At 41.0% G+C, this 12,721-nt stretch overlaps 1 protein-coding gene across 3 annotated transcripts in view; it reads left to right on the forward strand.

Moving 5' to 3' along the window:
• The window catches only part of chd2 (chromodomain helicase DNA binding protein 2), a 93,187-nt gene that overhangs the window by 19,231 nt on the left and 61,235 nt on the right, over window positions 1-12,721 (forward strand). For all 3 annotated transcript variants that reach the window (XM_084334854.1, XM_084334855.1, XM_084334856.1), the window contains 8 exons: window positions 1,356-1,417; window positions 1,944-2,081; window positions 2,844-3,029; window positions 4,490-4,629; window positions 6,797-7,022; window positions 7,458-7,558; window positions 8,576-8,617; window positions 8,799-8,974. In XM_084334854.1, coding sequence (XP_084190980.1) covers window positions 1,356-1,417; window positions 1,944-2,081; window positions 2,844-3,029; window positions 4,490-4,629; window positions 6,797-7,022; window positions 7,458-7,558; window positions 8,576-8,617; window positions 8,799-8,974 — 1,071 coding nt within the window. The remainder of the gene's footprint in view (window positions 1-1,355; window positions 1,418-1,943; window positions 2,082-2,843; window positions 3,030-4,489; window positions 4,630-6,796; window positions 7,023-7,457; window positions 7,559-8,575; window positions 8,618-8,798; window positions 8,975-12,721) is intronic.

A 12,721-nucleotide genomic window follows, 5' to 3' on the forward strand; every position in this document is an offset into this window, starting at 1 on the left:
TGATAGCTTATATATGAATGGCTACGTAACGATAGCCTTTATATCACAGTATATACGTTTTTCTTGTAAGTTTCATTCATTCATTACACACCTTACTTTAAATAAATATTTTAACACCTTACAAGCACACTCTAGTTATATCATTTTCATATTGTGCAATACATAGGCTCCAGGCTACAACCTTCACAATGGTCTCCGTACAGCCTTAGTTCTGTGTACCCCACGTTGGTAGAAGCAATATGGGTAAATTCATACCGTTCTTCCGGTGTATCATTTCTAAATTGATAACCTGAAACATTAACACCCTATGCAGCCCCCCCCCCCCCCCCCCCCAGGTATATGTCGTACAAAATATACAATGTAACTTAATGAAATACATAAATAAAAAGGATAGATGATGAATAAAGTCATTGTTTACGACTGTTATGTTTGTGGCTGTTTCTTTTGAATTAAAGTGTGATTTTACAATATCTTCTATGTCTGCTTAGGCAAACCTCCTAAAATATAAATGTGAAATATTTAGCTGGACATGTTTTTTTTGCATAAAATAATACATAACATAAAATACATAAAATGTTATTTCAAACCTTTTATTTAAACTTGAAAGGCAACTGAGGTTTCCCTCATTGTCGAGTGTACATACAGAAATTAGCTAAATAAATCATAACAATAAGACGACAAGATGAGGAAAAAAGCATGGATAACAAATCAATTACAACATGCACAACTTGATTGACATAGGTTGGAGATCAAGGTTTTAAACTGCAACAGAGCAGCGGTGAATCTCGAGCTTTAATAAGATCATAAGAAGGTTTTACTGCACATTTTGATTATTACTAATTACTCCTCACTCCTATGCTCCGATTATTTATGCTAATATTTGTTTTTAAACAAATAAATCATTTGAAATAAAAACAATGCAACATTTGTATCACGCAAAATCGCTAAGTCTCGTCTAGACGACTGCAACCTCTTGGAGCATGGGACGGTACGTTTGGAGAAATGTGTCAAAGCAATCGAGAAACACTTAATTTCCAGTTGGACACACCTGCCACATACACATTCATATCACTCACACCATCTAGTGGATGTTATATGGAAGCACTTGTATGCCTTAAATTGCAAATGGCACACCGAATCTTCTCAGAGCATTTTCTTTAGGTAAGGGATAATGTAAGATGAGTTGTCAAGTTATTGAAAAAGAACGCATGATTTGAATAATACAGGGCGAAGCTGCGTCTCAAATGAGTTTAGACCGGTGATGCCACTACTACGTCAAAGCCACGTAATTATTTGAAATTAATCGACACCCATCCCAGGCCACGGTATATAACCTGTGTTAATCACATTTGCAGGGTAGCAGTGGCTCTGAAAGCGAAAGCCCTAAGAGAAAGCCACCACGGTCTAAGAAAAAAGAGTAAGTACATTACATTCAGTCAGTGTCTTTTGTGGATGGATGTATCTTTTTTTAACCGCAGTATTACACCATGGTCATTTAAGTTCCGCCTCATTTGAAGTGTCATGCATCGTAAAATAGTGGGTCCTTTCTTTAGGGGGGAGAAAAACATCCTTAAAGAGTGGAATGCTGTTGAACCCACGCAGCAGTTTCGCATGATTCCATATCCATTTCTTTGCCATTTTTGTCGTCTCAATTGTTCAGTGTTGTGTTAGAATTGTGGTCCTCACCATTTGATTGCTCATTTGCAAATGGGTATCTGTTTGCTCCAAATTGGCTCCAAATTAGGTCCTTTTTAGGAGTTCTAGCCAATAACGAACGGATGACTTCCTGAATCTACAGCGAAATTGATTGAGTGATCGGTGGCTTATCTCGGATCAAATTGGGTTTAGCTGAGCACCCTATGGCCAATATTACACATAATAAAATATCAATAATAGCAATGATGGGCCTTGAGGGTGAACTTGTGGTATTTCTGTCTTGTAAGTAATACCTGGAAATCTGATGACTCAAATGATGATGATGATGAAGAGGAGGAGGAGGAGGAGGAGGAGGAGGATGCCAGCAGTGCAGACAGTGAGCAGGCAGCGAGAACAGTTAGATCCAGACGTCTCCCTGCTAGAAGGTAAGGGTGGAGTGAAGCCTGGTTTTCAGACAGCTACCCACTGATCAACCCAAACCCATTTCCATTGTGATTCATTGGTTGCTTAATATCATTTTTGCATTCCTTTTGATTTAATGTACCTAACCTCTTGCTGCAGGTTACTCTAATACTCGCAATCTATTTGAAAAGTTTGATTGAAACTTCTGTTTAGTTTAGGTTATTGGGTTTCCCAATTAGCTACAGCATTGCAGTAGCTGTTCCTGGAGTCCACAAAAAATGTACATTGTGACCGTGCAACATAATACTTCATCATAACATATAACATTACAAGTAAACATGACTAAGGACTAGTACATACACACACACAACATAATACTTGCATCATAATATATAACGTTACAAGACAAAGGACTAGAGACTTGGACTAGTACACACACAAGACAAGCTCCAATAATCAACTATTTGAAATAACCAAGAATACTTATGCCCACACATTTGTTCATATTACATTCATTTGTTGAATTATCTTGTATGAAGGATTTTGAATCGTGAATCATCTACTGTCGTGCACCGATGACAAATGCTTAGCTAACGAGATCTAAATGAACGATATGCAGTTTGCATCTTGAAGCTGGTCTCGAGGCCGGTGGCTTCAGTCAGGATGTTAGGGGTGACCGCTAGAGAACCTGAAATCAGAACTAGTGATGGTGATGCTGGCGTTTTTGTGGGTTGTTATCTTCATTTGGCTCATGTGTCTGTGTGCACGACTCGACGCTTTAACAGACCTCAGGCCAGAGCAGCAGCCGCCAAAAAGGCTCAGAAGGCACGGAAATCCAAGAAACAGGAGTCATCCGACGACGACGATGATGATGATGATGATGATGATGACGACGACGATGATGACGATGAGGATGATGACACTCCAAAGAGACAAACTCGTGGTGGACGGGGTGCGACTAAAGTCAAAAGGTGTGTTTATGTGACTGGTCTTGTCTTTTTACAGGGTTTTAAATGAGTTTTGTGAACAATTATTTGTATTTTTAATCATACAAAAAGAAAACTGGGTCAATAGGATAAGATATTCCTTTATTGATTCCCTTGGGGAAATTCGGGAAATGGACGTTTGTATGGATAAAAACGGCAAAAATAAAGAAGAAAAGTAAACAAATAATGAGCAGGTAGATGGATGTGAGCGTTGTTACACTGCCTGACTCATGACAATGCAACAAATGGGAGACCACACAGAATATTGAGTAAAATAAAAGTATTTAATTAGAAGTTAACAGGAATTAACTTCAGTATAAGGTAAAAACGACAAAATGGCTGCTGGAGACAAAGGAGAGAGAGCATGGCACCAGCCATCTCCGTCATACCGCTCGCTCGCCATCATCAACCCCCAATCTGAAACGCCTGCCAGCCTTCCATCTGTGATCGAGAGGAGACTCAGGCAAAACTCCAGAGGGGCGTAACGGCGTATACTTGCGTCACGTCAGAATACGTTCTCATACTTGAGATCCACCCGTCTGTACTTGCCTACACATAATCCTTTTACATTTCTGTAGATACTATATCGCTACATATCCCTTACCTACTCTTACTGGTTATGCTGCTGGCCAGTATGCCTTACTACCATACTGTCTTTATACCTGTATCACTGTACATATTAATACTACAACTCTATACTTACATCTGATTAGCACTATTACTCGGTAGTAACTTATATATTTTATACACCGTTTAATCACCTGTACATTGTATATTACTATCGCACTTTACTGTTATATTTACACTCTGGCTGGATGCCAAACTTATTTCCGTTGTACTGTACTTGCTGTATAATGACAATAGATTTGAATCTAATCTATTTACATACACATGGTATTTGTATATGCATAATACATGTAATCGCACATAAACAAAACTTAAAAGCATTTAGTCCGAACAACAGCACTCTTTTATGTAAGGGGAGCATAGATCTCGACCTTTAGAGGAAATGCTAGACAATAATAAGACTGCAGGTAGGGTCTGTAGAATCTAAGTAACTAACGAACAATCCCAGTCGGTCTTGATACATCATTCCCAGAGATAGTAGGGGTGACATCAGTCATCTGGTAATCCATAGGTTCCCGGTTTGATTCCCGCTCTTCCCAGGCAGCGTGTCAGAAGTGTCCTTGAGCAAGACACTTAACCCCCTAACTGCTCCAGATTAGCAGGTTGGCACCTTGAATGGTTGCCTCTGCCGTCGGTGTGTGAATGTGAGGTACAAATTGTAAAGCGCTTTGGATAAAAGCTGTTATATAAATGCACGGTACATTTCTTCCCTCGGCGGTCTCTGAGGTGCCACAGAGTACACGTCTTTTGCCGGCGCGTCACCGTCCTTTTACCATTGCCGCCGCGTAACCGTTACCTTCTGTGTCGCCGTGTCACAGCTATAAGGAGGAGCAGTATGACCACGAGACGGATTCCGACGACCTGATGGAGATGGTCGGGGAAGTACCAGAGGAACAGCAGGACGACGATAGTGAGACCATCGAGAAGGTCATGGACACCAGGACCGCGAAGAAAGGAGGTGAGACGTTTTATTCATCTTCATTTCAAACCTTTATTTAAACTTGAAAGGCAACTGAGGTTTCCCTCGTTTACAGTCACGTCGAGTGTACATACAGTACAGAAATAAAAGAAATAACAAGACGAGGCAAAAAGCAGGGATAACAAATCAACTAAAACACGTACAACTTGATTGACAAATTTGGAGATCAAGGCTTTAAACTGCAACAGAGGGGAGAATCCCAAGCTTTAAGGAGTTGGGAGTTCATTCCATGAGCTAGAGGGGCATCATAGCAAAATGCAGATTTACTCTTGTGGTCAGTCAAATAGACTTGGTTAATACAGATTTATTAACCTTCCACCACACCCTGTTCAGACCAAACTCATCTTTATCAATAATCAATCACTGGACTTTGAAGAAGTGCGATAGGCGGCACACGCATGCAATTTTTTTTGTTGGGTCGCCGATGCGATGAGTCTCTGCACTTGACCCACCCCGTCGTCCTTCCCCCCCCCAAGGGCAGCCGGGAGCAGATAGGGGCTGCGGCGTGGGGCCGCGCCACCGGGGACCAATCCAAGTGTTCCTGTCCGTCTTCGTCAGGGACGCGACAGCGATCTGTTGTGCATGTTTTTCCATTGGGTTTATCTTATCGGGGGGGGGGGGGCGGACCCTTGCGAGCACAGGGAGAACATGCAAACTCCACACAGAAAGGCCCTGGCAACATGGAAACCTGGTCCCCAAGCGGGAACCGAACCCTGGACCTTCTAGCTGTGAGGTGGCAGTGTTAACCACTACACCACCGTGCCGCCTAGTGTTTCATTCATGTTGTGTCTCATTAGCAATGGTGAGAGAAAGTACATAATGCAAAACTAGAAATCCTTTGATAGAAAAGTGGTGAAATTGCTCTATTAAAAATTCCATTCAAGTATCAAAAGTAAAGCACTTTGTACGTGACATTCCCTCAATGTCTATAAAGCACGTACTTTGTTCTTTTACGTTATGCAGCTACATTGATCCACTGTGTCCGTCTGCTTTTAATACATTTCCAATGATTAGTATCCATTTGTTGGACAGAGTTGACATAATGTTCTGATATTTTTTTTTAAATAAACCAATGGACAGTAAATCCTACGCCATTGTGTAACCCGTCGTGTCATCTCTAGAGCCTCCTTTCTCTCCTTCACGCAAAGTTAAATCTACTCTCGGTGAAACGAGCTACCTATGAAATAGCTCTGCTGTCTGTCCGTGCAGACATGTTCACTTTATAATGTTGTCTGACTAGTATTGATAACATGCTTAGTATTTTACAAATTCGTTTGTAGAATAAATTACCTTATTATGGCCAAGTCATACATCTATGGATTGGCTCAAATCTCCTCTTTCCAATGGCAGAGGTCAATCTGGATTTAGTATCACCAGGCGCCCGTTACAGGGCAGCAAATACCGTGAATTAAATCTACTGTAAGTACAGTTCCTTTTGTATAATGTCCATAGCTCCCGCATTTTTTTCCAGATTGTGACAGTTTTTTTCTAGACGTTCACAGAAAGGTAAAGAAACGATATACGTTGTATTTTATGGCAATAACGTTCAGGATTTTCCAATTTTGCCAATATAATTATTTCATGTCAAGCGGCTGCAGCTTTGTCTGGGTGGTGTAGTTTTATGAAATTTCGACGTCCATCAAAAGCCCTCTTTCTTACAACAATTTCATGACGGCGTCATGTCCTCACGTCTAAATCATCCGGTTTTCGATGCAATGCGCAGAGATTTTTATAAGCTCGTATTTAGCTAATAACACTTTCTCATCATTTTCAACTTTTTCAATCATTGCTAAACAAACGTAGTGCTGAAAATATACACATTGACAGCTGTTTTGATAATAATAATAATACTTCGTTTTATATAGCGCCTTTCAGAGGACCCAAGGTCGCTTATAGGGTTAGGGTCTTTACTCTTGGCTACATTTGAAAAAAAAAAAACATTGCTTAATGCGGACTGTATTGATCTATTTGTGACATGAAATAAATCTTGGCCCGGTACCGATCTGGCTTAAGAGGTTAACGTTGACACCCATATAGCTAACCGCCAGCCAACGCTGTGTAGCGTTACTACTCCTAAGGTGGTGATATAAGGGATGCAATACGTAGCAGTCACATTGAGAAATGTCTTGTGTGTTTTCCGTCCTAGTCACCGGTGCTCCCACTACCCAGTACGCGGTGGCGGAGAACGGAGACCCCGGGGCTGACTTTGACCCGGAGAAGGACGAGGGAGAGACCCAGTATCTGATCAAGTGGAAAGGCTGGTCCTACATCCACAACACCTGGGAGAGCATGGACTCACTGACGGAGCAGAAGGTCAAGGGACTGAAGAAACTGGACAACTACAAGAAGAAGATGGAGGAGCTCTATGCTTGGTAAGAATCTTCTGTTTTCATACTGTAAGGGCCTAATTTATACTCTGACATCAAAGTGGTTGCGAAGGCCAAAAATGTAACCACGCATCAACATAGCCGCTCCCTAAGCCTTTCAGAATCGACACTGCCTTACGTGTCAAACATTGTCCAATTGTTTCTACAAAGACGGATACAACCACAATTACATATTGCAAACAACTCCCTGTTGTGTTCACAGTATTCTAGCTAATGTTAACTACTTTTCTAATACCCAACCATGGCTGGCACACATACACACATACATATACACATATTATTCCTTTTATATTTCATATTGCCACTAGTTTTATCAAAATGTATTTTCATAATTGTTTTTGTATCCGTGTTTAGTCATAAATTCGGACACAGTAATTTCCCTAGCTACTCATCTCTCAATCTTTTTTTTCAAATCCGTAGGATGAGAAGGGCTTCCCCCGAGGATATAGAGTATCACAACTGTCAGCAGGAGCTTGTCTCCGACTTGAACAAGCAGTTCCAAATTGTGGAGAGAATCGTCGGTAAGAAGGAACAGCCTTTCATGTTCTGGTCTGCATTTAATTGTGGACCCCCTTGAAAACGAGATGGTTAATCTCAAGGGGTAATTCCAAATAAAGAATTTCAATATAATATTAATATATTGCCATGCCTTGTTTCAACGTTTCCTAGTTGGATTTCTTTGTTTGGCATATTACTAGGGGTGTAACGGTACGTGTATTCGTCCCGCGAATTTACGGTACGGCCGTCACGGTGCGGTACGCGCACCCATGCGACGAATACGCCCCACAGCGCAAACACACCCACATGCAGGCACTCGCGAGGTCCGTGTGAGCCGGGCACACCGAGTCAGACTTCAGAGCGGTGAAAGTGCACGGAGGAGAAAGGCACATTTACAATTGGAACAGCTGCAGGGTTATTACAGTTTTCTTGTGCGCCCAATAACGTTAACCAAATGAAACCAATGGAAAGAAAGTTAAACACACACGTGTCGCCGACACACACACACGCCAACAAACACATCAACATTCTCCCCGCGGCCCGCTGGACTCACAGGTGCACAATCAAATAAAAAGAAGAAACCTACTTTTCCGGACAGATCATCTGAGCTCCACTGTTTAAATCCAAATAATCCTCTGCCATTCTTGTAATATGTCATCTGTTCTCTAGTTCAGTCTGGTCGTGAAGTAAAATTCTCTCTGGAAGTGAAACTGAAACTTAGCAAGGATAAGTTTAAAGGGGCAGTAAGCAAGTGGATGCCTGAACACAGAATGACACCAGTATCACTAATTACCACGGCAAGCCTATAGAAAAGTATTCTATTTAATAATAATAATTATATATATATAAAAAAAATTACAAAAAAATTATATGAATAATAATTATTATAAATATATTTTTTCTGTTGTACCGAACTCGTACCGAACCGTGACCCCAATACCGAGGTACGTACCGAACCGTGGCTTCTGTGTACCGTTACACCCCTACATATTACTGTAGGCTCTTTTGAAGTTATCCTAATCGATGTTTCTTTGTCTCAGCAACAAAAACGGGGAAGACCGAAGGACCCTCTGACTTTCCCTGTAAGCCATTCCTCTAAATAATAACTAAAGCTACTGTGCAAATTGGTAGTAAAACGTCTACGCTGTTGGTTTCTGTCTTGTGTTAAGTTCTTTTCATGTCACAGTTATGTTTGAGAATAGTGTGAAAATTACCCTTATTGGCAGGTCTAATGTGCTCTCTGGTTGTCTTTTTATGCATTAGCTCACAAGACGGCATCATCGTCCGATGAGCCGGAGTACCTCTGTAAGTGGATGGGCCTGCCCTACGGAGAGTGCAGCTGGGAAGACGGCGCCCTGCTCAGCAAGAAGTTCCAGCACTGTATAGATAGCTTCCACAACCGAAGCTCCAACAAAACGGTCCCCTCAAAAGACTGTAAAGTATGTATTCATTCTAGTGGTGGGACTCGATTACAAATTTTTATAGAATTATTAATCACATTTTAATCGCATTGCGATTAAATGGCTCAGTGACTATCTTTATAATAGGGAACAGTTTGTTTCCATTAATAGCGATGACTCTGACAGGGCAAAGCTAGTCTGTGGGGTTCCTCAGGACTCTATACTTGGCCCCCTTTTATTTTTGATTTATATACCGTAATTCCTCTAATAGTAACCCCGGCTTGTATTTGTTTCAACTGTAGCGGGTACCAGGCTTGTATTAGGAGGAGGCCTGTATAAGAGGGAGGCCTATATTTAAAATTTTCAAACGGATCATAATGAATAAATCAACATTTTGTGTCAGTTTGAACCCAGTAAAATGTACTGGGTTCATTTATTGAAACCAAGTACTGTATGAAATAGTGCAATTACAGGTGGTCACTGGTCATTTCAACGTTTTCAAAGTGAAATCAAGTAACTAGCTCAGTATGCAGCTCAGTATATTAGTAACCCGGCTTGTATTAGGAGGCCGGCTTATAATTGCTTAGCTTAAGAGCGCACCCGGCCATTAATAGAGACCCGGCTTGTATTTGAGACCCGGTTACTATTAGAGGAATTACGGTAAATGATTTAGCTTTTTGTATTCTCGATCTTGTTTGCTGATGACACCAACATTATAATGTCACATGAGAATTTTGCAGTATTAACACATTCAGTGCCGTTCACGAGAATTCTAGTTTCTGGGCCCCAACCGTTCAGTGCCATAAACGAAGATTCTCGTTTCTGGGTCGTTTAACCTTTTTTTCGATTTTAATACCCTATTCAATCTCAGGGAGCTGTGTGTTGCCTGAAAAATGCATACTGGGAATCCGAAGGTACCGTACCGGCCGCATCCTACCAGGCGGTGGTATCGAGCACCATTTGAAACGTTGAGCCTTGGGCTGTGCGTCGATTATATCGGTCCGGGTGGACTTTTCTTTGTCGTACAAGTGTAGTGGTTCTAATGCTCGGATTGAGAAGAAACAATTACTCCCGTGGTGTATTTTGTGTTGGATTATGTTGGCGAAACGATGGACATCAATACTTGGAATGGCGATCAGATAATTGGAATATTCTTTTCGGGGTACATCCTAGTCGAGGTAAGGGCTATATGGTATCAATCTTTGTTTTCATTGTGATCCGAGCGTATGTGTGTAACGCTACTCCATAACATTCCGTTGGTGACGATCAAAGCATCGAAAAACAACCCCCCCCCCCACACACCCTTTCATGCATTCATGATGGAACATAATACCGATCATATGCATATGGATTTTTTTTTTCTTTTTTGCATCTTGACTGGAAGAAACCCAGTGTCAAATGACTATAGTATTGTATCCATAGCTATAATATAGAATATAGTTATAGCTCTACAAACAAGGTGTCGGGCTACATTGGTTTAATGGGTGGCATGAGCATAGCCGTTTCCCGGAAGAGGCGTGGCACAGAATGTGTTAATTAGGGAAGCCAATGATGGTTTATCTTGTGTCTCAGATTGGTTCCAGACTAATAAACTATCGTTAAATGTAGAATCTAATTTTATTATATTTTGTAATAAAGGTAAAAGTTATTCGAGAAAGGAGGAAAAGCTATTAATCAGTGACGTTTTTTAATCATCTATTATAGTCTGATCTTTCCTTGCATATCTTATTCTAACATAATATGGGCTAGCACTCATTCATCTCATCTTCAAAAAATGATTTTACTTCAATAAAGATTTGTTAGACTGGCAACCCTCTCAGATCGATTTGAACCATCTGCTCCTCTTTTCAAGAAACTAAACATTCTGACAGTCTGAGGTTAATTCTTTACAGATATGTATATTTGTGTACAAATGCATTTATGATATCACAATCTACCAAATGGTTTTAATAGTTTTTTTCTTCTTTTAATTCGGATGATCATTCATATGTTACATGTCAGTCCAGGGACCTGCATATACCTTATTGTGGTACTTCACTTAGGCAGTTGTCAGTGAGGTATAGAGGGTCCAATCTTTGGAATACAGCTGATCCTATGCTGAGGAAATCTCCATCTCTGCTTATTTTTAAAGTAAACTACAAAAAAATGCTCATATCCAAAAGTAGTAGATAGATAAATAGGTCATACATGTACACTAGGTATGCATTTGGTTATGTGGGTGGGTAGGTTTGTAGGCAGGTGGGTGGGTGGTTATGTATTATGTACGCAGTATACAGTATATGCATGTATGTATGTTTGTGTTAACACATCTTTTGAATAGAGTTGTTCCGATACCGATACCAGTATCGGAAATGCCGCCGATACTGCCTAAAATGCTGGTATCGGTATCGGCGAGTACACGTAGATTCTAGCCTCCGATCCCATGACGTCATTTATCTCCTGCGGAGAGTGAGGATTATAAAATGAACGTGTTTTAAAGTGTGATGCTGTTTGTCATTTTAACAGCAGATACACTTTCTTAAATTCCATTGTCCCCGACAGTGCGGTGTGACAGGGAGCTCGGACGGGATGTGTTTTGCTTGCTGGTGTTATGATAGCATTAGCTGAAAAGCTAGCTAGTTGGAACAACATCCGCTTTAACGTTACATCAAATCAGATGATCGCCTGTCCTTTCTCCAGGACCTGACACTGTCAGTCTATCAACAATAATGCACCCACGGTAGCTGACTAACGTTATCAAATGGCAATCCGGGGAAGACGAGCTAGGTCAGCTAGCTTAGCATGATAACGGTACCGTGGCTAAGGTTGGTGCTATTCATAATCTAGCAATAATGGCTGCAGACATGCAAGCAAAGTACAGCAAGTTCCAATTGCCAAAGGATAAGAGTCTGAGGCGGAGTCTCAAAAGAGTATGTTGAATATTTATTTTGCATCGAAAATCACAACATGAACGTTAATACTAGCCAGAGCCTCTGCTACTAACAGACTGGGTAGCGAGTGCAACACCGTCTAACGTCCGTGCGGATCATTGGAGTAGGGTATATCTGCAGTGCCGCAGCCCCATACTCATTGATTAATGATACTAATACTAATCTATACAATCACCTGTTGAATAAATAGCATTACTTTCTAGTTATTACTAAAAAACAGTATATATAAAACAGTATCTGTATATTAAAAAAAAAGTATAATTTATATAATTATTTGTATGTATGCACTGGTATCGGATCGGAATCGGATCGGGAAGGAAAAAATTGTATCGGAACATCTCTACTTTTGAATGTATTACTGGTTGTATTACTGGTATTTTTTTAAATATTATGTATATTTGTATGTTTTGATTTGACAAAACGGGGGAAGTTCTCTAAAGGTGCTCCCATAGTCGAGCAGACTGTACACAGAGCAGACTCCGCGGATGTCCGCGCGGCTCTTTGAGCTTTCATAGTCGAGCAGATCTCAGCGGATGTCCGCGGTCTATTTCCTACATTTCTCGCACCAGTTTTACTACATTTCCCACAATTCTGTCTGTTCTACTGTACTGGCAGATCAGAGGGAACATTATCAGCGGGGGAGAGAGAGAGACATGTGGAGAGAGAGAGAGGTAGAGAGAGAGAGAGAGAGAGAGAAGAGAGATGTAGAGAGAGAGAGAGCTTCACGGGCTCATCTCTCTCCTCGCGCCACCAGAGAGAGAGAGAGAGAGCTTCACAGGCTCATCTCTCTCCTCGCGCCACCAATCGCTCGCGCAGTGTCACATTTAATGCAGTTCAATGTCAACCAAAACGCCGA

The sequence above is a fragment of the Notolepis coatsorum genome (assembly GCF_963971535.1).
Source record: "Notolepis coatsorum genome assembly, chromosome: 18".
Classification (NCBI taxonomy): domain Eukaryota; kingdom Metazoa; phylum Chordata; class Actinopteri; order Aulopiformes; family Paralepididae; genus Notolepis; species Notolepis coatsorum.